A 23,603-nucleotide genomic window follows, 5' to 3' on the forward strand; every position below is an offset into this window, starting at 1 on the left:
TAGTCCCCTTCAAGCCCCTAGTATACTAAGTAACTTAATAAAAACCTAACTATAAAAATTAAATAACTTAAAAATTAAGCCTTAAGGTAAGCATAGCACGCAGTAAATTTTAGTTACATCTAACTTAAGCAAGCCCCTTTCCAACAGCGCTAGCGCGCTGTTGCAAGAGGCTTGTACCTAGGTAGGTATGTAGGGCTGTAAGGAGTATTTCTCGGGATTTAGGTAGGCAGATGGACTTTGGCAACGCACCCCACAGCCTTGATGTTTTTTCTCACGGAGATTTTCTCTTTTTTATGGGGTCAGGGGGTTTGCATGAATATCAAGCATATCATGTAAGCAACCCTAGTGAGGAAACCTATTGTCTCAAAAGAAATTTCCACCGACATTCTGATTCCAACCTCGCAACCATTTTCTACCCATCACTTCTTACCAGGTAGACTATTCCACAATGTCCATCATAATCATCGGCGGCGGCCCAACAGCCCTGCTCACATCGATCTACCTATCCACCTACAAAATCCCACACACCCTGTTCGACCAACGCCCAGGTGGAGCCCCAGAACCCGCCCTCATAACTCTCAACTTCCGCACCATGGAAATCCTCCGCGCCCTCAAGCTCGAGGACGCCGTGCTAGCAGCGGCCGCGCCACCCTCCCGCACAAAGGTAGCATGGTACACCAACTTAGGCGCGAACGGACGCGAGATCTTCACGCGGGACGCGTTGGGCGGGGGGATCTACGAAGAGGAGTACGCATACTACAGCCCGTGCCGCACGGCGCATCTTTCGCAGGCCCAGCTGGAGGGGATCCTGCTGCAGCGGGCGCGCGAGTTGAATCCGACGGGGATTTGTTCTGCGGAGGTTTTGGCGCTGGGGGAGGATGCGGAGGGCGTCACTGTTACGGTGCGGCATGGCGATAGCATGAATCCAGATGCAGCAGCTGGAGAGATCCGCACGTGCCGCGCTTCATACGCCATCGCCGCAGAAGCAGAAGCAGATGGCGCACGTATTGCTCCCGCGCTGGGGATAGCCATGTCCATGTCCGGCGAGGAGGACATCATGGAGATCGACCTCGTCTCCGTGCATTTCCGCGCCCCGCTCAGCCTCGTCCACGACCCGAACGTCCTGGTAGCGTCCTTCATTGACCCAGCCCGAGGCGCGAGCGGAACCCTCACCCAGCTGGGTCCGTATCCCTGTGCTAACCCCGATGCCGAGGAGTGGCTGCTCAGCTGGGCAGTCCACCCTCACGCCCCAAAGCCCGACAGTAACGAGATCCTGCACCGCCTCGTTCGCACGCTGGACCTCCCACCCTCGCTCCTGTCCCGCATGCGACCACTACGCACAACACACAAGCGCGTCTCCCCGCTCGTCGCAGACCACTACCACAGCGCCCAAGGCCGGATCTTCCTAGTCGGGGCCTCAGCGCACCGCATCCCCGATGCGCCGGGAGGCGGAAGCGGGACCGGAAGCGGAAGCATAGGCGCAAACACGACCTTCCAAGACGTGCAGAATCTCGCGTGGAAACTGGCGCTGACGCTCCGAAACCCCGGGCAGATGCAGCATACGCTGCCGAACAACCTGCTGTCGACGTACGAGGCGGAGCGGAGGCCGATTGCGCTGCGTGTCGCGGGGGACTGTGTGTCGGATTGGCGGCGCCATGCAGGCGTAAGCGCTATGGACAGAGCGCTGGGTGTATACCCGGCCCAGACTGTGGAGGAGAACGTGGCGTCGTTGAACGCGTACTTTGAGCCTTCGCATCCTCTCCACGCGCAGCGGAGACAGGCTGTCCTGGACGCGCAGGGCGTTCTTGATAGAGGGCTCCACGCCCCCGGGACGGAGGGCGGGTGGTTCTACGAGACGGACATCACGTCCGTGAGCCACGGCGCCCAGGTAAACGAAAACAGCTTCGACGTGCACCGGTACCACGTCTTCCCGGAGGAAGGGCACCACCTGCCGCATTTCTGGGTGAGGAGGCGGGAGTTCACGCGGTCGAGCCGGAAGTTGATTCGGACTGATAAGCTCGTGCTGCTTGCGAAGGACCGGCGCTGGAGCGGGTTTAAGAGGGAGGTGGACGAGGTGGATGTGGAGATTTTGAAGGGCGGGTTGGAGTGTTGGAGGGATGTGCATGGGGCGTGGGAGGGATTGGGGTTGGAGGCGGATGAGGCGCTGCTTGTGAGGCCGGATGGGGTGATTGCGTGGCGGTTGGATGGGAGTTACTTGGGGAGTACGGAGTATTTTGCCAAGGTTGTTACGAGGGAGGTTTTGAGGTATTATAATAACTAGATCGTTTTATGGTACATAGTTGATATAAAGGAGGGGGTTAGACAAGATAATGGTAGGGTGCTTATGTAGGTACATGTGCTATCCATGCCTCAACGCCCTCAGCAGATCCGACGGCCTCTTCGCCCAGTCCTCGGCCTCATCACCGCTTGACTCCTAATTCATCAATAAACGAAAATGCCATCGGTCAAGGTACGCACTCACCGAGCTGGCATCATACCCCGACTTCGCCCCCTCAGGCGTATGAAACCCAGGCCGGTATCGACCCTGTCCGGTGTAGTGAGTCCCATGCTCAGCTGGAGGCTGCACGATGCGCATGTAGTTGGAGACTTCCTGTTCACCCGGGTGCAAGCCCTCGGTGTTCTCGGTGAGGAATTCGTCCTCGAAGGTGCGGAGGCCTTGGGTGGGCATTTTGGCTTGCGTGGGATGGGTGTAGTGGAAAGAGGATGGACGAGTTTACCTACCTAGGTTGAAGGCGTCCTGGGGTCTTATGGGCTGATTAAAGCCTGATGTCAGGCGGCGGTCAGAAGCATACAACACCAAATCAGGAGCTGGTCATGCTAATGCCATGGATACGTGACTGCTGAGCCATGGCACCGGGCCTAGGCTACCTACCTAGTCATTGATGAGCATGGCTTTGTGAATGGGATTTGAATGGATTCGAAATGGAGTACATATCCAGAAAATACGCGATTGCCAGTCAGACAAACAACACCACATTAAGGAGATATCATCGCACCGTCTAGATTCAGCAGGTCCTCCTCCATCCCTATACCATTGCAAAAGCAAAATCTATCTCTATGACACAAATCCCAAGTATTCCATCCGGCTTTATCTCAACGCAGACCAAAACCCAAAATGCGATCTATTCTTCCCCCCTCCCTAATCCCGTCAGCAAACCTGATGCCCAGTCCAGCTCAAATGAAAGCAAAAAAAAGTAAACCTACTCACCCCGTCTCCACCGCCACCAGACTCACGCTCCAGCCGGTCACCCTCAGCTTCATATTCACCCGGCGGAGCCTCATCCAGCCACCGCTCGGAACTCTTATCGGTGCTGTGCTCGGGCTGTGTGTTCATGTTGTTTGAGGGATCTCCCGCTTCGCCATCTTGTAAGCCCGCGCGAAGACCCTCGTTGTTCTGGCCCTCGTACTCGTCTTCGAAGACGCGGGTGCCTCGCGTGAACATTGTGGTGGGTTGGTAGAGACAGCGATTCTACCTAATGTGCAAGTGCAATCCGATGCAAGGGTTGGGATGTAGGGTAACCTTGAGACAAGAAGCCGGAGGAGTTAATCATGCAAAGGCTGGACAAGGCCAGAGTAACAGTTAGAATTCCTTCTATGCGTAACAACTCTTATCTACTCCTATTTCATGGTGAGTCAGGTGTTGCCACTATGAAGCTATGGGATGGTAAGTTTGATGTCAATGGCGATTTTGCCGTTAGCTGACCAATTAAGTGGAAATGGATTCAGCACTTCGAATGGAACCGGTAGAGCGGACTAGCTCCATGCAACCTTGGATGCTTTGACTTTGCAGTACCTAGTATGCGACCTCGAGGTCATTAAGAGTGCTGAAGTGTCTGGTATCTGTTTTGAATCTTGTCCATAACCCTCCCTGCCTTTTGGGCATAATATGTTGGATTCCAGCTTACATGGGCATTACAGCCGAGCAAGAGACCTAACGTTTGCAGAACCGTTCGAAACAGCTTGAGATAGCCCTCCCAGGCCATTATGGCATTTTGCATTCGAAACTCGAGATTGTGGCCATACTACCATACCTAGGTAGTGCAAACATTCCATTCATCAGCAGATGAATTGCTCGCTTCCAACGCATGTAGATGAAGTCAAGGAAAACAGACTGCAACAATAGATCCCTGGTCTATGGTCCCATCCAAGGCCTTGGGTGCTTCAGCCCATAACCCACTCCTACCATAGCAACCATGTACAGGGTACGACCACTGAATCTCCAGCTTGGACAGCTACTCATGAATGGAAGAAGGAGTCCGACCACGCCCCGGCCAGTACGCTCTGGATAACTCGCCCCCCTGTACTAGTCAGTCCCATGCTGGTCCGCAACATCCGCATGCATGTCAATTCTCATCTTAACAGGTGCGAACTCACCTTCTTCCCAGCTACACTTGCCTTCTCAAGATCATGCGCAAAGTGACCGTGACCCTCCCCAGGACGAAGTCGGCGCGTGAGGGTCGGATTCTCCTTGTCTGCGTGCTCAAACTCCACGGTCTGCCCCTCCTTGGAGTCAAATGCCTCGTCTGCGCGGAGTTGCAAATCGATGTTCGTATCGAGGTCGTCGTCGGAGACGCGGGTGCCTTGATTAGATTCGAACATCTTGCAGGTGGTTCTGGTGGTGTTGGAACTGAGCCCTAATTTCAAGGAAAGGAGTACCCGAGAGCGTGATAATGGCAGCCCGAGCTTAAATAGGCTTCCTGGACGCAGACAGACGGATCTAGGTACAGATGCAGAGACAAATAGCGAGAGTGAAAGATGTTCTGATATAAGCCGAAGTTGCCCTGGTAGGTATGCTAGATCTATATGTGGATGAGCAAAGCCTGATGTCAACTTTCCCTCGGCCTGATGTACCCGTCCTAGCCATGGAACCTGGGCTCCGCCACCATCGAACAAGGAAGCCAAGCCCCACGCAACATCAACCTAATCAAGAATATGCGGAGCTGGGCCGGGGGCCGGGGCCCACGGATGCTGGATAGCAAAGCACCTACCCAGGTACCCGCACTGGAAACCCGTGATAGCCGTGCAGGAGTAAGAGGAAGTGGTCATCAAGAAATCCATAGACCCTACCATAGCACTATCAGCCGGAGTGGTATTCCGGGTATTAGGCCTTTTTGGCAGAATCAGGCTGTAGGTATGAGCGTGCTTAGGTATGGTTGCGGATTCGCACGGCGCCATGAATCATCATGGGGTGGAGAATATAAAGAATAGCCCTTGTGCTCTCTCAAGCCATCCCATGCGTAGGCGTAGTCTCCTTTGAAAAACCTATCTTTTGTTTCATTTGCCTTCATCGTCACGCATGTGCTTAGGTAGGATGGGCTTATATTGCTTCACATGAGGGTGGTCCGATTTCTCAGCTCCGATTCCTTATATACCCCTGGACGGCTCGCAGTTGGATTTGACAACCGAACCTCCCGTCGTAGGATCAACGGAGATTGGGCTAAAGCAAACCGCGGCATAGACCAAGATGCCGACCCTGGGAGCCAGATGCATTCATTGCGGATAATGGGGGCCGACCCATGGATAAAAAGTCTTTCCGCTCCAAACCTGGACTCATGGTTCGTATGGTCATCGGAATGCTCCCACTAGTCATCACAGTTGAGTTTCCTATGGTAAGTATGAGGATTACAGAGCAGGTGATGGGATGGTATTGAATGTATCTGGCGATGGTGTCTACATGCTCGGAAAAGGAAAAGGGAGGTCTGTCAATACGGTGAGAATACGAATAAGACGACTTTTGGCCAAATGCGCCTAAATATGTTGGATTCAAGCCTTCCATGGTGCCAGGTCTTTGTGCTTACCCAATGCATAATATACCGTGAAATCCTAGCTTATATAGATAATACCATCCACTCCAACGCCTGGGACTCCTTCAGCAGCATACGGTATACTCTAACCCGGGCACATGCACTCCCGACCTACCCTAGTCCTCAAGCTAGTGGTCATGACTTCCCATAAGTATAACGAGTCCCATTCTCTTTCTTAAATCAGTAAATCAGTGAAGAATGGCCATCCCCATTCGCCCACCCTTATCTATTTCCCCGCTGCACCCCGACTACGATTCGCGGCGGAAGGCAGACGCTCCTGCAGACGCACCAGCCCAGTCAGTTCGATCCATCCATGCATGCCAGGCCCGCAATATCAATCCGGGACACAATGAGTGCGCACTCACCATCCTGCCATGTCCAAATACCTTGTTAGGAAAATCCTCATCGCCAACCTCCCCAAGATGACGTTGGGTCATGAAGGAATTGTTCGGGTGCACCGGGTCCAACATTGCTTCTGCAGGTTGGTTCTGCTTCGAGGTGGATGCCTCGTCTGCGCGGAGTTGCGAATCGATGGTTGGGTCGTAGAGGGAGGAGGTGGGGATGCGCGTGCCTTGGTTAGATCCGGACATTTGCGGTGGTTCTGGTGTTGGAACTACTGTTAGGGTTCAATTTCGAGGAACCTTGGAAGGAAGGCGAGAGACCCTGGAGAGCGTGATAAGCTGATTGAAGTCTTGGGTAGCCCGATGGCAAATATCAAGGCTATGAAAAAGATGTTTTGGACCGACTACCCTGGGTAGCACGGGTTATTTACGCGATGCCCCAAGGAAGCTGGAGGCATATGAGCGAAGTGTGATGTCAGGATACCGAACCCCCGCTTTGCATCACTTTATTATAATAATGACAGCCATGGCAAATCCATTGGACCCGTGGATCGCGCAAAATCAGCTCTGAGTGTCACCAACGTAATCAATGATGTGGATACATAGGGGTCCACTGTACGGGCACGAGGTGTCTATACTGATCCCGACATCAGGGTACCCTCGTTATGACGGATGGACCTATCATACCGGTGCAGGGGCGGGGCCAGATCCATGCCACCTGCACTACTAACTAGAAGCTCGTTTAGCCAGGAACGCCCGTTAACGAATATTGATTCCACTGTGGTTCGACGTGCCGATGAGGCGGGGGTTGTCTCCTCCTGACTGCACATCTCGTCCGTCCATCCCAATGGATCCATGTCTGCATACTGCAAATTTACACACGCAAAGGCCAAGGCCACACTGCACCATCTGTGTCTGTGTTTTATTCTATTCCGCCTAGAACGCTCAACTGGTCAAGTATAGTCAAATCCATCTGAGAATCCCCGTTCCCACGCGGGTTTCGTATGGCCGTATGGCCCTGGGACACCCTGGGGCCGGGGGTGGTCGGCCGAGTCGCCCGCGGCTGTGCCCCCGGCCGCCTGCCAATGCCCATGCTGTCCTATAGTCAGTCCGGCTTCGGTGCTGCCCTGCCCTATGCCCACGGACTCCGAAGCAACCCTAGACTCACCTGCCCACGGGGAGGCCACGAGTCATATGTATGTGGCAGCCGGGTATCGAAATCCTGGAACTCGGCAGGCCGGAATGCGCGCGTGAGGGTCGGATTGGCCTCGTCTGCGTGTGCGAACTCGGCAGTGTGGTTGTCGCTGGGGCGGGAAGCCTCGTCTGCGCGGAGATGCAGATCATCCCCGTCCGTGTCCGTGTCTGGGTCGTTGGGGTTGGAGTTGGAGTTGGAGATCCGGGTGCCTTGGTTGGACTCGAACATCTTGTAGGTGGTTCTGGCAGGGTTGGAACTTGGCTTTGGCTTCAGGCAAGATGTGTAACTAGAACTGAGATCGATACTTGTGGCCTGGTGGGTATGTCATGGCATGGCATGGAATGGCGTGCGTTATTTATGCTGCATTTCTATGTGGATGAGCAAAGGCTGATTTCAACTTTACCTAGGCATGACGAGCTCTAAGCATGCATTACACATAACCAAGACTATGCATACCGTCGGAGAATGTGGAGAATATCGTACTCGCTCGAGCCATGCATAGGATATCGGATTGCTCGCACTACCATAGTCGTCGCAGTTGAGCGTTCATCGGCAAATACGGAGATTAAAGCGGATGGTATTGAATGGGCCTGAGTGATGCGCTATAGGGAACCGGTAGGGGGCTTGGATCTGGGTGCTAGTTATCTATTTGACTGGTAATAGGATGTGAGCTTTCACCTATTGCTTATAGGGCTACAGTCTACGTCCGAAGTGCATACTAATGTGTAGCAAGGATCGTTCCCCAGCGTAGCAGAATTCGAATTCCCGCCGAAATGAGCTGAAGACCGACTATGTACAAGAAAATCCTATCCAACGCCATCCCTGAAAACCCGGAAGCTGACGAACCCAGTACTTCCCTCAGACCATCTTTCCATCATCTAAGCCGCCCACTGCAACACATAACTAACAACCCCCGTCCCAACAACAGGCAGTCTCAGCAAACTCCCATCCCGGCTAACAAGCACTCCACTAACACCCTCATCCACATCCTCAACACCCTCCTTCGAACCACGCGCAATCTCCCTCCCATCACAAGTGAGCGTCCATTCACCCCTCCCAAAAACCCTATCCAGCGCAACAGAGCCATTCTTCCCGTCTTCATAAACCGCAAGGTCAAACAGCAGCCTCCTACTTTCTTTGACGTACACAGCGCGGTACACATCAACATCAAAGTCGACCTCCACAAGCGCGGGCTCGGCATAATGCCCTCTATTCTTCGCCCCCCACGGATTCTCATAGAGTCTTTTCAACCCGTGCTTGACGTTTAGTCTTGTAAGCGGCATGATCGAGTTCGAGAAGATCGGCGTCGACATGACGAAGTTCCCGTTTGCGTTGTAGACCGCGTCGTTGCGCGGGTAGAGGAGTCCGCCGTTCACGATTGTCGGGTTTATATGCTTGTCTGCATAAGCGAGGAGTCGAGTCTTTGTGTCTTCATCGCCCATCTCCGCAGCCCACGCCGCAATCCAGCCGAAGACGCCGCCGGAGCCGATGAGCCGGCGGTTCAGCGGGCTATCTTCGATGCCGCCCGTAACAACGGATAACGTGCCGTCGTCCTGTGGGATCACGCTCTCGTTGATGCGATCGTTGTAGACTTTTTGGACGAGATCGTGGTTCCACGCGTTCATGAGCAGTCCAGCCCATGCGTCGCCGCTGGGGCCGGGGACGACGAGAGAAGTCTTGATGTCGCTGCGGTAGAATGTGTTGAAGACGCCTTCTTGTGTGAGGATGCCGCCGCCTGCATCTTCCCATGCCTTCAGGTATCCCTGTGTGACTTCCTCGGCGACGCTTGTTTGACCTGATATTGCATCATTGAGTCGGAATGCGAGGATGGGGACCTGGTTGCAGATCTGGTAGATGCACCAGGGCTCGCATGCAACCCCGATATAGCCCTCCTCCACCATGTTCCAGTAGACCTGCTCGTTGATGCTCTTCTGGTCCCACTCGAACTTGTATCCCTCGACCGGCCCGAAGAGGAACGTATCGTAGACCATGGTCAGCGCACCCGGTTTCGCGTACCGGTCGTCGTCGAAGAGGCTGTTGTACATGGCGCTCATGACCTGGACGTATGCCGAGTACATGATGTTATCGGTTTTAATGGGGTCGTATGTCATATTCTTAGCCGGTGTCTGCATGAATCCCCCTCCGACGCTGGCGTCGTGCCAGTAGAACCACACGTCTGCCTCGAGCATCTTCTCGATCAAGCGCTCCATTGTCTCGCGGAAGACCCCCGGCGCTGCCGGCAGTCTGTGGTAGTGGGCGAGTGTCAGCGCGTAGAACATGTACCCCATTTGGTAGCGATAGGCCCCGAAACCGTCGTTCATGTCGGAGCCGCCCATCATGTACGACCAGTCGCCTTTTATTTGTCGGGCCAGGTTACCGATGTGTCGGATAGAGGCGACCTGTTCGCGAGTGAGAAGCTGCAGGCTTTCCTGCTCGTAGGCGTTGGTGGTGCCATCGACCTGAACTCTTGGTACGATGTTTATCCTCTTCGAAATGTGCGATATGACAGTCTCCGCGTCAAGGGCGTCATTGAAGTGGTCAACAATATAACCGTCCGTATCCAGGAGATATGTTATGGCCGTATGCGGAACAGCATAGCCGCCCGGGGCATTCTCGTCCTCCTTGGCCTTCGCAAAGACCCGGAACTCCTTGCGTGCGGCATCGATCTGTTCCGTCGTCCCTGTCAACCCGGTGAAGCTGGGATACTTTTTGAGAAACGTCTTCATCACCTCAGGTGTGTCCCTGCCCGGGTCGACAGAGACGTAATACACGTTGACCTTGTCTGTTACCCTCTCAAGGCCTGTTAAGACGTCGGAGAGCCGACCGAGCGCCCGGGGGCACACACGGGCGCAGTTGGTGAAGCCAAAGAAGACAAGCGAGTAGGCGCCGTGGAGATCGGCGTTGGTAAACGTCTGCCCGTCATGGTTGACCAGAGAAAATGTCGGCCGAGTTGGAGCGGAAGTGTCCATGGACATGGTGGGAATGCTGTATTGCACCAGAAACGCAACCTGCCAGAGAAGGAAAGCACCGAAGCGTAGGAAACAGCCAGGCAGGCACTTCGTTTAAATGTTGAACTAACAAGTAGGTGTCTCCAGGGCCCTGCGAGTCATGTCCGCTGTTAAATGTCCGAGATATTGCTTCTGCCGCGGGGTAGTTGGCGTTTTATCGTCTCGCTGTGCATTCCTAGTGGCGTCAAGTATGCAAGATTGCCACAAGCCACTGCAGCCGATTGGGATCGTGGCCAGCCGTTTGTTGACTGCTGAAGCGGTGTTTAAACTCCGGTTGACGCTAGACATGCGCTCTGTGTCATGGGGCGCAGGCCTCCTTTTGCTCGTTCAGGTTAGCCTTGGAGTTCATATATCAAACAAATAATTGCACCCTTACTTTCTTCCCAGACGTATCCGTGTGCTGTGTCACTATGGTGCCGTCCCCGTCGGACTGGGAGGGATCACATTGCTCGGTGCTATGGCCGTCCCTTGCTTCCTCACAATATACCGACTGATCGGATGCGTCGCGGGCGGGCGCATGGCGCTCGCTCCCTCCGGCTTGGCCCGTGTTTGCTTCCTTGATCCTTTCACTTTGATCCTTCTCTGATCCACTTGTGCCTGGCCTGGCCAGGCTGGCACACGGATCCCCAGGGTTGTGTGTTGGTTGACCAGCGCCACAACCCCACATCATGATACAAGGCCAGGTGAACCCGAGAAGCGATGGTGATACAGAACGCAAGTTCTTGATAACCATTGCACTGCAGGTTCATGTGGCGGCAAAGTAGCACAGCCTGTCACAAGCTGCGGGTATGTCCTTGGCCGCCAATCAGGGCCGTCTTCTGATTCACTTTGTCATATTTGACAGGGATAGAACTGGGGTCTCAACCGGAATCACCTTGGCAATGACGCGCGGTCGATTCCAAAGGGACGTGAAAGCGGCAAAAGATTTGTTGAAGAGGAGACTTTATAAAGAGAACCATGGGGAGAAGGGGCTTCAGAGCCCGGAGGGACCTACAGAAGGTGCGACCCTGACTGCCAGCCAACTGCCGTCTCGCTTCTCTGGCCACGGATCCATATACCTAAGGATACAGAAGATCACTACCAAGCCAGTTGCGATCCTTGTAGGGGTATGCTGGCTAACGCTGGCGAACAACCCGCCGAACCGGTGACACAGACTCGACAGGCATATTCCCTACCTAGACACTTTAGGTTCCGAACGTCCGGCTCGCTTCCAGCCACTGGGCACTGACCCTACGTTGGCATAAGGATTGGAACCAATGGCCTACCCTCCAGCATATGCAGACAATCGGAGTCGGTGAAAGCGACTGACCATAGTCGGCAACAACCGAAGGAAGAGCTCCGAGTAACATGGCATTCAACAATCCATTCGACTTACTTAGCTACGTCATTTCATCTATCTGTCAGAGAAGAATATGTCGGGTGGGTGCTGGGAACTCTATCCCACCCACTCGAGCAAGGAACTAGCTCTCATAGGCCGATATAGACTAACTGACCAACTGATGTGAACCGAACTCTACTGGACTTGTAGTAACTGGACTGCAGGAGTCGAGAAACGAGAAGCTCAAGGCTCTTTGTCTCATTAAGATGGTACCTCCCCAGACTCTTTCTCTCCGTGATCCATCTCCATCTCCATCTCCCTGTCCTCAATCTGCTTCAACAGACTCTCATAAAACCTCGGCCTCAGCTTCCTCTTCAACCACTCCATGTCTTCAGGGTGACTCCTGACGTATTCCAGCTCGCTGTTAGGTACGCGCTCCAGCCCGCGAAGTCTCATCCTCACCATCTCCCTCACTGACGGCTTGTCCTCGCCCTCGTCGGACTGCCCAGGTTTAGACCTGGGCTTCGGGGTAAAGGGCGTCTCTTTCAGCTCGTCCTGGATGTCTTTTATCTGTAGCATCTCTGCATTTGGCTTGCTATATTTCCGTCAATATAATGTCCCCGTCGCAACCGGAACGATAAACAAAAGTTTGGTAGGGTAGGGACATACAACTCGCTCCCATCCCACTCGAATGCCCGCACCTCGACATCCTCATCTCCCCCCTCCGGCGCGGTACCAAGATCAACGAGGAAGAAGCAAAGCCGATTATTATACCCGAACTCGTCGTCCCCGTGCGCATACCACCTGTGGTTTCCGGGTTCGTAAGGACAACCCCAGACGTGTTTGCAGATCCGGTCCAGCATGGAAATCAGCTTATCGGCGTGAAGGTCGTCTTCTGCATCTGGGACTACACCGTCGCTTGGGACAAGGTGCGTTAGGGTCTTCACCAGGATGCGGATTGGGGAGGGGTATAGAGGCGCAAAGACAGGGAGGTTCGGCTTTGAGTACGTCTCAGGGTTGGAATTGGGGTCGGTCGGCGTTGAATCCATGGTGCGCCACGGTAGGAATGATGGGGGCGGTTAGTGTAGGTTTGAGACGTCGTGCTATGCATGTAGACCCTTATATCTCTTCGCCATCAACCCACAGAGGCAAGGTACGCGCCGGCCCCCATCCCTCATCCATGAATGGCAGGGCTACTGTACACAAGGACCCTGATTGGCTGGTGAACCTTTGCGGGGCGAGGGGGCTGGCGCTTCCATCCATCTGGGCGCATTCGACTCTATTTCAAGAACACCATCCACTTTCTATAGCACCTCTCAGACAGAAACAGAAACATGGAGGACGCTGACCCCCTTCCACCCGCACCCGCACACGCACCCCCCTCCCAACCCACCAATCCCAGCCCCAACCCCCTCAACCCATCGCCAGTGCGGATCCTCGTCCAAACACTAACCCACCTCGTCCCCTCCGACAAGAAAATCTGGAAGCCAGAGCGCAACCCCGGCAGCGACAAGGTCATCTCCATGCTACACCGCATGTGCCAGCACGTGTGGGGGTGCGCCTTTGATCCCGAGCGGTATCACCGCTGGTACACGTACGGCGAGGAGCATCTAGGGTACAACAGCCGGGCGTGCTTTTTCCTCATCGATACCGGGACGGCCGAGGACGATGAGCAGGTCCCGGTCCTTGCGTTCGAGTGGACGGGTGCTGAGTTGTACGTCGTCGCCACCAAACTTACCATGTTTTCCCTATTATTGATACAAGCATAGCAAACCAAGACCAGACATCCTGCAATCCAGCGATGTGGTGGAGGAACTCAAACACACGCCCTTCACGCCTCGACCGCGCTCACCGGGCAGGAAAGAACGGCCGGTCAAGAAACGGGTGCGGGATATGCTGCGCGCTGCGGAGCGGGTCCCCGATGCGCAGCTCGAGTATATTCAGCAGCATCCGGAGGATATGGAGTGGTTGAAGCAGAAGCTTAGACCGAGGTTCTATGCGAACTTGCTGGCGCAGATTGAGGCGCGGCCGGGGGAGAGGGAGGAGGATGAGAGGGATGCAGAGCGGCTTTCGGCGGAGGAGCCGGGGGTTTACCCTGTTTATCGGGGTCATGGTCGTTCGGATGATAGCTTGGGGTAGGGGATTGGGTACTGTATCCAATGCGGGTGATTATGGAATATATGGAAAGGTAGCCCTGTAACGACAACAATAAGGATGGAGTAAACATAAACAGACAGCGAAAACCCGATGAATTACATCGAACATCCCTTTAATGAAAACCACCGAGTACAGCCAAACCCCCTACGACCGACACCCACAAAGCCCATACTCCCTCTTAAACGTGCCCATCCCCCGACACTGCCTACAAGTCCGATAGTTCTCCCCACGCCCAAATCCCCCCGTACCTCTGCACCCCTTGCAGCGCACAAACTCATACGCCTGCCCAGTCCCGCGGCACTCGACGCAGTCCGGGTCCGGCCTTTTCTCGCGGCCCCGGCCGACGGACTTGGTGCTGCTGGCGCTGCTGCTGCTGCTGCTGTTGCTGGTTGTGGTGTTGGTGCGGGCGGGGCGCTTGCTGAAGAGGGCCATGGTGTCTATCTGTAGAGCTTGAGGTTAGGGTTTATATTCAGCGTACTGGATTGATTGTCAGGATATACATTTTCAGAAAGAGAGTAGGGTACGGGCTTGGATGTTTTGCAGCTCGAGGAGATATGATCTGCAGTTGCTAAAGAGGTTGGTGGACTGGCTGGCAGGGCCGGGATTGAATATAGATTGACAAGATAGGAATGGCGGTCCAGGACAGACTGAATGTACCTAAAATGCTCTGGCAGAGAGTGGATGAGTAGTACACTTGCCCAGAGGTTCATGAGCTTCTTATACAATACTTCGCTTTGAACACGCGCTTTGCACCCTCCATCCCAGCTCTATGAAACAGTACAGACATGCTATACTTAGACCACCCAAGAGGCAGCCGGCGCCTAGCAAGACACCAGGATGAAATCTTGCTCTTCAAATTGGTCTAGGCCTCAATTTTTGTCCCCAGGTACTCTGACACCCAATCCACTTGCCGCCGAGAAGAAAGTGCAGGTACAGTTTCTTGATGATGAGACAGCGTTGAGCCTCAGCAGGGGACTCCCGGCGGCGGGCTGCGACGGCCAATACATGTATACTGAAACTTGCCGCCCAGCCTTGAGCTTTTATTGGCGGTGCCCGGGTGGGAGTACACCTTTACGCCGGGACACAGACGTGAGCCGCCGACCCAAACCCTCGGGTACACCTGCAGCATGAGAAAGCTCCATATCCAATGATGTAGCCCAGGGTTTCACGTTCGATTCCGCCATTCCGAGCTAGCCTTGCTTCTTCCACCGATACCTATCTTCTCAGCAACTTCTAGATCCTGGCGGCTAAGTGATGTGGATCTGGAGCCCTTGGGGCCTCGAAAGAGCCTATGTTGGCCGCGTAGACCACCCGCAAGTCTTCGGACAGCCTGGACTGTTAACGCATGGATAATAAGTGGAATAAAGTAGACACAGCCCGGCGGTAAAATAAGTGTTAATATTAAGTACTATTTTACTAGGTATAATTTATAAACAGCTAGGTTTATAAGTATATAAATAACCTTAAAATTAAGTATTTTACATGCTAGGCTAGGTACGCAAGAAATAAAAAATAGGTATTTATACTAGCTAGTTAATAAAATAAAAAAAAAGTATTTAAATAAAATACTTTTATAAATCCCTCTTAGGTGGGTTTATCTTAACTACACTAGCTTTTATAGTATATTTCATGTGCCGGCTTCTACAGTACATTACATGTGCCAGCCTGGACTATTAACGCATGGATAATAAGTGGAATAAAGTAAACACAGCCCGGCGGTAAAATAAGTATTAATATTAAATACCATTTTGCTAGGTATAATTTATAACTAGCCAGGTTTATAAGTATATAAATAACCCTAAGGTTAGGCGTTTTACACGCTAGGCTAGGTATATAAAAAATAAAAAATAAGTATTTATACTAGCTAGTTAATTAAATAAAAAAAGAGTATTTAAATAAAACACTTTTATAAATCCCTTTTAAGTAGATTTATCTTAACTACGCCAGCTTCTACGGTACATTCCATGTGCTAGCACGCACGACTGACAAGGAACGCCTGGGCTTGAATAAGACCGCCGGAATGCTGCAAGGACCCAATGACGTTGAAGAAAACTGTCAGGCAAATCCTGTATTTGACCATTTCCCGCTTCAGTATTGAATCTACTCAGTCCTGCTCATAACAGTGCGTTCGTGACAATGGCCTTGTCCAAGTTCGCGTTGGCTGTTGGCTGTTGGCTGTTGGCCTGCTGACCACACGCCCGCCGTACGTCCTTAGCCCTAACTCCACCACCCATCCTGCATGAACACCATTAACATATGGTTACCACCTGCGCAGTGCCTCCCCCCACGCCCAAAATAGACCTGGCCTCCAGCTTCTCAACCTGGTCAATCACTCCCTCCACCAGTTGGAAGTCGAAATTCGGCCTGACGCTCCCACAAAACGCCCTCGCGCCAACGCAAACGGATATATCGGGTACATCCAATGCCCAACCAGCACCGGGTCAGGGTGATGCGGGATCTCGCCCGGCGGCGCAATGACGGACTCCCTTTTACTCGTTCCCATGCATACGTAGATAGGGAGAGTATCATACATACGCTCCGCTACACTAGCGAGTATAAACTCCCTTGTATTTATGATGGGAATGCGACTGTGTGTGCAGGATGTTTGCCCTGGAGGCAGGGCGGGAGTGAAGGGGGTGCGAGAACGAGTCCACGGGTAGTGGGCAGATGGATCTTGCGTTGCGGTTCCGGATCAGAGACCCAGGATGAGGCGAGCTTTGTGCCGCATAGTGAGCAGGGGCCTTGGCTTGCGTTTGTTAATAAGGGGGCGACGAGTAAGAGGGTTGAGGAATGGGCTGCGATGGCGGAGGAGTTGGGGTGGGTGCTAACTGCTGGACGGGGGTATTGTAATATTTTCTAGGGTGTATTGGTAGTCAATATCGGCTTTGTTCTGCTTCTGTGATCTTCTCCCCGCTGCTATTCGTGGTGATAATGAACATAACAAGTTGAGCATGGTTTGGCTTTGGTTGGTGGAAGCCCTAGGTTGACGCAGGTGCAGACCTAGTTATGGTATTGGATTGATATAGGAGGCGGCTAGTCTGAATAGCTGCGTTATATCTGGTCAATATAGATGCCGGGAAACATATCGTGAGGCGGGAAGGAACTTATAGCACCACACTTATCCATGCTCATGTACCAAGCCAGAGGCGAAGCCTATCCTATTAACAAAAGCTTTATCCAGTGATTAAGATACCCAAAGTGCCACAGTATTCCTGATATGGCAGTATCAGCCACCCACCTATCCAGCCGTGATCATCCTCTGCTCGGTAAACCTCTCAACGAGCAACCAGCGAACCGACTCAGGATACCAGTATGCAGCGCGCAAAACACTCGCGCAGCGCCTTTCCCTCAAACTCCCACCAAAATGCACGACCTTGGCACCAGCACGCACTAAATAGCGGGCGACATCCATATGTCTGAATTGAAGCGCCACGGCCAACGGCGTGCCCCACGGATGACCAGGATAGTCGAGGTCTGCCCCGATGGAGACCAGCACACGGCAGCTCTCCAGCGCCCCGTACTCTGCTGCAAGACAGAGTGCATTGAAGGCTGCTGGTGGTCTTGAGGGGAACATAGCGCGCGTGCAGTCTTTACCGAGGACGCGCAGCAGTTTGGGTATGGCGTTGATGATACTCCGAGAGATGGTCTGATCGATCTGGAGCTCTTGGAGGTTGACTGGCTCTGTATCGAGATTGTGTGTGTTTAGGAAGTGGGATTGGAGGATCCACGACTGGATTCTTTCCCTGCCTAATAGCCAGTGGACGGCTGAGATGCCCATTGCGTCGGGGCCACCGAAAGTCAGGCCCTGGGAGAGGAGATACCGGACGCATTCCTTAGAATGGCAGAAGGAGAATGGGGACAAGTATGCTACAACTAGCGGTGAGGCCATGTTCCCTGCTATGTAGTAGGGATAGGCGAGTTTAAGGAGGTACAGGTCGTCGTAGTTGGCCGCGAGATGCAAGAGCGACGGATATTTCGGAGAGGGTTTCGAGGCGGTGGCCCCATGACGGAGTAGCAATTCGAGGGCTTCGTATCGCCCTGATGTAGCAGCATAGTATACTGCCGCCTTGCCGGTTATGTCCTGAGCGTCGAGAGCAGCACCATGGTCTATGAGCAATTGAAGGGCGGGTTCATTGCCTGCACGGGCCGCTTCGTGGAGAGCCATGTTTGTCCGAGGGGTGTTCAGAATGTCTGCCGTTCGTGGAATGCCGAGTCCGCCATTTCGCTCACTTGCCTTGGCTGCAATGAACCGCAATATTATGCGAAGGCCGTCGATATTCCCGGCCGCGATTGCTTGTATGATGGGTGACGTCTCGCCTATCAGCCATAGCTGCCACGAACTATGGAAATGATCTAGAAGGCGCTCCAAGATGGGGTTCAGCTCGGAGTCTTTCGCTGCAAGAGAGATTGGATTGTGACTGCGGCCGATTAATTTGCACTCGGACGCCCAAATTGCACCGTCATAATCCAGGAGCCAGTCCACTACCGTCCATTGTTCGTGATACGATGCATGTAGAAGCGGCGAGCACTGTACGCAACCAGGAAAAGGCTCACCGAGGGGGCAGCCGAGCGCATCGAGTCTCTTGATAATTGAAATATCCCCATGTTTCACCGCGTTCAAGAGGACATAAAGCATAGCTTCTGCCATTGACTCACCAGTACTTGGGTCTTCCATCAATAAAGGATGCGCATACTCCAGAATTGCACAAGCAGAGTACATATTCGCGCTTCTAAAGCAGTCAGTTTTTGACCACCTCGCACCAAGATTAAGCAAGGCATGAACAGTCTGCGGCGGCACATTGCAGACGATGATGAAGTCAAGAGCCGTTTCCGTATTCGGGCCCTTGGCATTAATATCACATCCGTGGCTTTGAAGATATCCCATGGCTTTGTCAATTTCAGAAGAGCCGCATACTGCCATGAAATGCACGCATGTCCACTCGTCCGCTGTTGGAGCATTAATATCAATAACTAGTCCCCCTTCCACCAAATATCGCAGGCATTTGAATGACCCCTGGAACGCTGCCAGGTGCAACAGAGTGAACTCTTCAATATCTTCTTGATCGAGGTAGCGAGAGAACCTGTGTTCAGGAGCTAGTTTCGACGGAAAAGAGAAAGACTTAGACCAGTCGAGTCGCGGGTGCTTTTGTTGGAAGGCTTCGAGTTCGTCGTCCATATCGTTCCAGATAAACCCACACACTACATCGAATCCACATTCAAGTTGTGAGAGAGGGTCAGCGCCGTGTTTCAGAAGGACACTCGCAAGGATAGAAGAGCCATGCAACAGGTGGTATATCACAGCTGGCTCTCCGGATTCCGGGTGCTTTGTGTTGGCGTCTGCTCCATGTTCAAGGAGCAGAGTCAGCTTCTCGGCTACATCCTTGCCGTCTATGAGGACAAATATCAGAGGGTTTAGTGAGTACGGGCTGAGAATATCCCCACCGCTCAACAAGGTTGCAAGGGTGGATTCTGAACAAAGGGATAGAGGATGACAGGCGATTTCGAGGGCCGATTCCACATCCAATTTGTCGTACATGCTCGAGCCAGATGACAAGCACGTATCGCACACTGCCTCCCAGTTCAAAAAGGTAGCAATGTAGGTAGTAAGTGTCAAAAGCTCTTCACGATCGGTGGCCTCTATGTCATTGATATTTGCAATCAAGATCCGGTTGATCACCATGTCAAGCTCGGTCATTCCAGGCCAGCCAGGCTCACCATCTTTACCGGCCTCGAGAGCGTTTATATAGGTAAGAAATGCCTCTATGAGAGGCTGCAAGGAGAGCTTGGGGATATCAGCTAGTACCCCCAGGACGACGCCCAGTAGCTTCGGGAAGTGCGGGCTTGTTGCAGGCGACGCCATATTGGAAACTATGACACTAGAACAGAAGAACCGATATACTTCAAATTGTGAGGAGCGTGCAGTCGGCATAAGTTCAATCAGGATTCCTTTATCGAGGACAACTCCCTCGTATACCGGCAGCTTCTCAAGTAGAATTTCAATAGGGAGCTGTCCTCTATACCGCTTGTCGCGCGACTCCGGCCACACTGACGTCCATTGTTTCAGCGTCAGGAGATCAGCATTCAGCGGTACTTGATGGATGGGAAGCCTGGCCTCTTCAGTGGAGATTTCTGCAGACGCAATGGCTTTCATCAGTTCCACCGACCCGACTCCTCCGTGGAATGCCAGTTCATATACAGAGGGGCTGCCCGTAAAGCAATTCTGGCTTCAGCACAACGGTAGCAGCTCACGGGCGACATGATACTGTTTGTTCTTCACAGCAAGGCGGAGTGGAGTGTATCCCTCAGAGTTCCTATCCTCTTGCCGTGATCCAGGATCTTCAGACAGATCTTTCAGGGCTTTCAGAAACCGCAGGGAGCCACTCTCCGCCAATCGATGCCACACGGTACTTCCTTCCCAGTTTGCTGTAGAGTCACTGCATCCGGCCGTCAGAAGATATTGGAAAGCTTCGTGACAGTTAGACTCCAGCGCCAAGTGCAGAAGTGGTGTATCTGGATGAGTGCCTCTCTCCATTTTCTTGTATCGCTGGTCGGCGGAGTACAACTCCAACACGGGAATGTTATTGCTTAGGACCGCGTTGTATACATTGCTTGTGAATGTGAAATCGCTCAGTGCTTCAATCTGCCGGGCGTCTGGAAGGCACGGGTTAGGAGACAGATTAGCCACTGTCCGTTTAATGGTTTCGGCGATCTCTGCGGCTTCCTCTATATCATCCTGATCATAGATATCGCGTTCCAGCTCCAGGGCCTTAGCTATAAGGTGCAAGCGGTCTTTCAGCTCGTCTCTGTTGGGGTTGCCTCTTGAGCAGTAAACGGCTGTCGCACTCTCGAGCTGAAGGATTGCGCCCAAATCAGTGTCTAGACCCGCTAGCAGGAGCTTTTCGAAGCCCTGTGTCGGGTCTGGATGGCTTCTGAAATCACTTTCATGTCTCCAGAGAATAAATCGTAGCGTGCTCTCTTGCGTACCACCCATCTCAACTGTATCAGGAAATCCGATATCATATTCCGCCAACATTGCCATCGCGTCCGTCCATATCTCTACTGGCACTTTGTTGTCATCCCAGATCTGCACGGAATTGTCAGGAATTTGACACTCTCCTTCGACAGGCAATTTTTCGAAAAGCAGGACTGGTAAGCCGATAACCAGACAGGCCCCGGGAGAAATAGCGTACTCCACCAGCAAGCTTTCCCGGACCATCCCAGCCACTGAAGTGATTAGGACAGGCAAGGCGAGAGCACAAGCCATATGGAGTGCAGAAAAGGAGCCGTCCAAGATCGCAGCACTACTAGCCGCAACCGCCTCGTCGGAGCGCGGATGATACTGTCGCTGGAATTGCTGACAGAAGACGACAGCCCACAGTCTAAATTGACGGCGTCCTTCCTCTTTGAATAACATACAGGCTCTGTCTGACGCACCAATAAATGGATTCACTGCTCCATTTGTGGAAGAGCATGTTTCTTGTCTATTCACGTCACGCAGAAACTTCGGGTCAAGAAATGGCCATTCGCATGCTGCAACTGTGTAGAAAGGATGTTGCTCGCAGATACTGCGCGCAAGTTCTGCTGCCCGTTCAGGAGTCGCGACTACGGACGTGTTGAGCTGGAACTCCTGAAACAACAGAAAGCGAAGACATAGGTCAAGAATAATGGCAATGTTATCTGGGCCGACATAATACTCCGCGAGAGGAGAGCCTAGCCGTTCGGCCGACTGCAGGAACTCCTGGACTGTGAAATGGGCGAATTCAAAATGTTGTCTATTCGGTGACTTGCGTAGGAGGCTGCTGCAGTATCTTGCAATGTCCTCTTCTTGCACGGGATCGTCTGCTACATCGTTCGATATGGAAACTGCCTCGCAAAGTGCCGCAATAGTAATCCGAGGCCCGAACGCAGCTACTAGTCTGAGACTTGTGCAGATTATGTGCACCGTGCTCGGATGGGTATACTGTGACAATATCCTCTCGTAAGTTGCGTTTAGTGTCGGAGGCAGTTTGTCAAGAGCCTCTCTCCTGTCTTTGTCCATAGGAAGGTCGCAAAGATAGTCCAACTGACAGCTTACCCATCGAAACCTGCACTATAATTAGTTTTGCATGGTACATGAGGGCTGTTTACTTGCATTCCCCCGGCCTTCTCAATAAGTGTGTTGATGATATCCTCCTTCAAAGCTTGACTCCGAAGCCGAAGCCTTCTCTGTTGGATTCGTTCTTCCAGCTCTTCACGGACGTATCGTCGGACATCAGTACCCTTCGCAGCAATGTCAATATGCATAAAGTTCGACTCAATCGCCTGTCGAATATCGTAATCAGGGCGACTCAGCAAAGCCATCGATACTTCAGGCGAAGTTTCCGCGAGCTCGGCGAGAGCGACTGGCACAGCGGAATTGGGTCCACATTCGTCCAGTCCGTCAACGATGACCATCACTCGATCGAATAGAGTAATCATCTGACTTACAATACCCAGGATCTGATTGGGCGCCACGGGCCTTGGGAGGCCCCTGTCCGGATGTAGGCCGGCGTAATATGACTCCAGGATCGTGTATACTCGATCGTTTTGCCGTGCAAGTTGAGAGGCCAATGAGCTGAGTATATTCGCCCAGTCGAGAGACTTCGGGTCCTTGTAGTCGCAGAAGTAGAAACACACCCCGATTGTGTTGCTGCGGGATGCAGTCATGAGCACCTCCTCTATTATGGACCCCGCAATGACCGTTTTGCCTGCCCCTGGAATGCCGCTCATCCAAAGCTTCGCGTTTTGCTCGGATATCCAGGTCTTAAAATCTTGTTCCTCGGTAAGCCACAAGCCAGTCAAGGGATGTCGCAGTTGCAAGCTAGTCTCCAGGTAGACTTGCGGATTGACAGGCGTGAAGTAGTCAAGCACTTTCTGGCGATGTTGATCGATGAAGATCCGAGTTTTGATTTCTTTCACAGTCTCTCGAATATCTGTCAACTCGTCGGACATGTCGCTGTGTTTTGAGAGCATTTGTAAAAGGGCCTTCATCGAGTCCGCCGACAAGGCCAAGCCGATGGTCTCCTTATGATGGGTAAGATCCGCGAGGAGTTTCTGGAATTCCTTGATCGAGTACGGCCATTTGAGTCGAGAAATCGTGGACGTCAGACTAGCTTTCGCGCGGCTACCTTTTGCGACCGGAAGTTTCGATGCTGATGGTCGAGTCTTCTCAAGTCTGGTCTTGACTTCGTAGAGCGTTCGTTCGCAGGCATCGACGTGCTCCAGTCGGAAGGAGCTATCGAGGGTAGGTTCGGTCTCAAGCGCGGTCGCAAGAAGAGACAAGTCGTGAAGGAGGACAGACAAAGACCTCACTTCGGTCTGGAGCTCGTTGATCTCTCGCTTGTAGTCCTTGAGATCTGCGGTCAGTTGGCAGAGAACTCCAAAGACGCTGCCGGCGAGCGACACGAGGCCGGCGATGCTTGCTGCGATGGAAAGAGGGTCGGCCATCGGGGCCTATCAAGGTAGGGTCGATTGGGACGTGATGATTGCATTTTCGCGGAGTGCCTGGTGGGGGTGAGGAGTTGAAGAGGAAGAGGGGTTGCTGCGGCTCGACCAGGCTGCACTTCAGCCTTGCAGCACGTGAGGCGCAGTTGAAGCATCCAACCAATAAACACCGTACACAGGGCTAATTTCAGTGGCTTAGGCTTGAGAAGATGCAATCGACCTTCATTCTACTCGGGTGAAAAGACTTTGCTTACTTCGGTGTGGAGTTCGCATAACCCAAGTACTAAAGGCCTGTCT

The 23,603-nt window shown here is 52.9% G+C and overlaps 9 protein-coding genes across 9 annotated transcripts; 2 read left to right on the top strand and 7 right to left on the bottom strand.

Annotated features, from left to right (window-relative positions):
* Nucleotides 1-448: 448 nt before the first annotated feature.
* DSM5745_01022 (uncharacterized protein) lies at nucleotides 449-2,281 on the top strand (the record flags this gene model as incomplete). Its single annotated transcript, XM_026743038.1, has 1 exon — nucleotides 449-2,281. The coding sequence occupies one exon, from the start codon at nucleotides 449-451 to the stop codon at nucleotides 2,279-2,281; it is 1,833 nt and encodes a 610-aa protein (XP_026608883.1).
* A 78-nt stretch (nucleotides 2,282-2,359) lies between these two features.
* DSM5745_01023 (uncharacterized protein) lies at nucleotides 2,360-2,689 on the bottom strand (the record flags this gene model as incomplete). The annotated part of the gene is made up of 2 exons (XM_026743039.1): nucleotides 2,360-2,434; nucleotides 2,483-2,689. 2 exons carry the CDS (start codon nucleotides 2,687-2,689, stop codon nucleotides 2,360-2,362), a joined length of 282 nt encoding a protein of 93 aa, XP_026608884.1.
* Nucleotides 2,690-3,143: 454 nt separating this feature from the next.
* DSM5745_01024 (uncharacterized protein) lies at nucleotides 3,144-3,463 on the bottom strand (the record flags this gene model as incomplete). The annotated part of the gene is made up of 2 exons (XM_026743040.1): nucleotides 3,144-3,178; nucleotides 3,226-3,463. 2 exons carry the CDS (start codon nucleotides 3,461-3,463, stop codon nucleotides 3,144-3,146), a joined length of 273 nt encoding a protein of 90 aa, XP_026608885.1.
* Nucleotides 3,464-4,253: 790 nt separating this feature from the next.
* DSM5745_01025 (uncharacterized protein) lies at nucleotides 4,254-4,620 on the bottom strand (the record flags this gene model as incomplete). Its single annotated transcript, XM_026743041.1, has 2 exons — nucleotides 4,254-4,319; nucleotides 4,396-4,620. 2 exons carry the CDS (start codon nucleotides 4,618-4,620, stop codon nucleotides 4,254-4,256), a joined length of 291 nt encoding a protein of 96 aa, XP_026608886.1.
* Nucleotides 4,621-7,119: 2,499 nt separating this feature from the next.
* DSM5745_01026 (uncharacterized protein) lies at nucleotides 7,120-7,589 on the bottom strand (the record flags this gene model as incomplete). Its single annotated transcript, XM_026743042.1, has 2 exons — nucleotides 7,120-7,260; nucleotides 7,335-7,589. The coding sequence occupies 2 exons, from the start codon at nucleotides 7,587-7,589 to the stop codon at nucleotides 7,120-7,122; spliced, it is 396 nt and encodes a 131-aa protein (XP_026608887.1).
* Nucleotides 7,590-8,239: 650 nt separating this feature from the next.
* Nucleotides 8,240-10,336, bottom strand: DSM5745_01027 (uncharacterized protein; the record flags this gene model as incomplete). Its single annotated transcript, XM_026743043.1, has 1 exon — nucleotides 8,240-10,336. The coding sequence occupies one exon, from the start codon at nucleotides 10,334-10,336 to the stop codon at nucleotides 8,240-8,242; it is 2,097 nt and encodes a 698-aa protein (XP_026608888.1).
* A 1,612-nt stretch (nucleotides 10,337-11,948) lies between these two features.
* DSM5745_01028 (uncharacterized protein) lies at nucleotides 11,949-12,736 on the bottom strand (the record flags this gene model as incomplete). The annotated part of the gene is made up of 2 exons (XM_026743044.1): nucleotides 11,949-12,282; nucleotides 12,357-12,736. 2 exons carry the CDS (start codon nucleotides 12,734-12,736, stop codon nucleotides 11,949-11,951), a joined length of 714 nt encoding a protein of 237 aa, XP_026608889.1.
* Nucleotides 12,737-13,021: 285 nt separating this feature from the next.
* Nucleotides 13,022-14,291, top strand: DSM5745_01029 (uncharacterized protein; the record flags this gene model as incomplete). Its single annotated transcript, XM_026743045.1, has 3 exons — nucleotides 13,022-13,401; nucleotides 13,457-13,800; nucleotides 13,921-14,291. 3 exons carry the CDS (start codon nucleotides 13,022-13,024, stop codon nucleotides 14,289-14,291), a joined length of 1,095 nt encoding a protein of 364 aa, XP_026608890.1.
* Nucleotides 14,292-17,082: 2,791 nt separating this feature from the next.
* On the bottom strand, nucleotides 17,083-23,309 carry DSM5745_01030 (uncharacterized protein; the record flags this gene model as incomplete). Its single annotated transcript, XM_026743046.1, has 3 exons — nucleotides 17,083-20,047; nucleotides 20,108-21,906; nucleotides 21,957-23,309. The coding sequence occupies 3 exons, from the start codon at nucleotides 23,307-23,309 to the stop codon at nucleotides 17,083-17,085; spliced, it is 6,117 nt and encodes a 2,038-aa protein (XP_026608891.1).
* Nucleotides 23,310-23,603: the final 294 nt, after the last annotated feature.

Source organism: Aspergillus mulundensis (assembly GCF_003369625.1).
Source record: "Aspergillus mulundensis strain DSM 5745 chromosome Unknown scaffold_0, whole genome shotgun sequence".
Taxonomy (NCBI): Eukaryota; Fungi; Ascomycota; class Eurotiomycetes; order Eurotiales; family Aspergillaceae; genus Aspergillus; species Aspergillus mulundensis.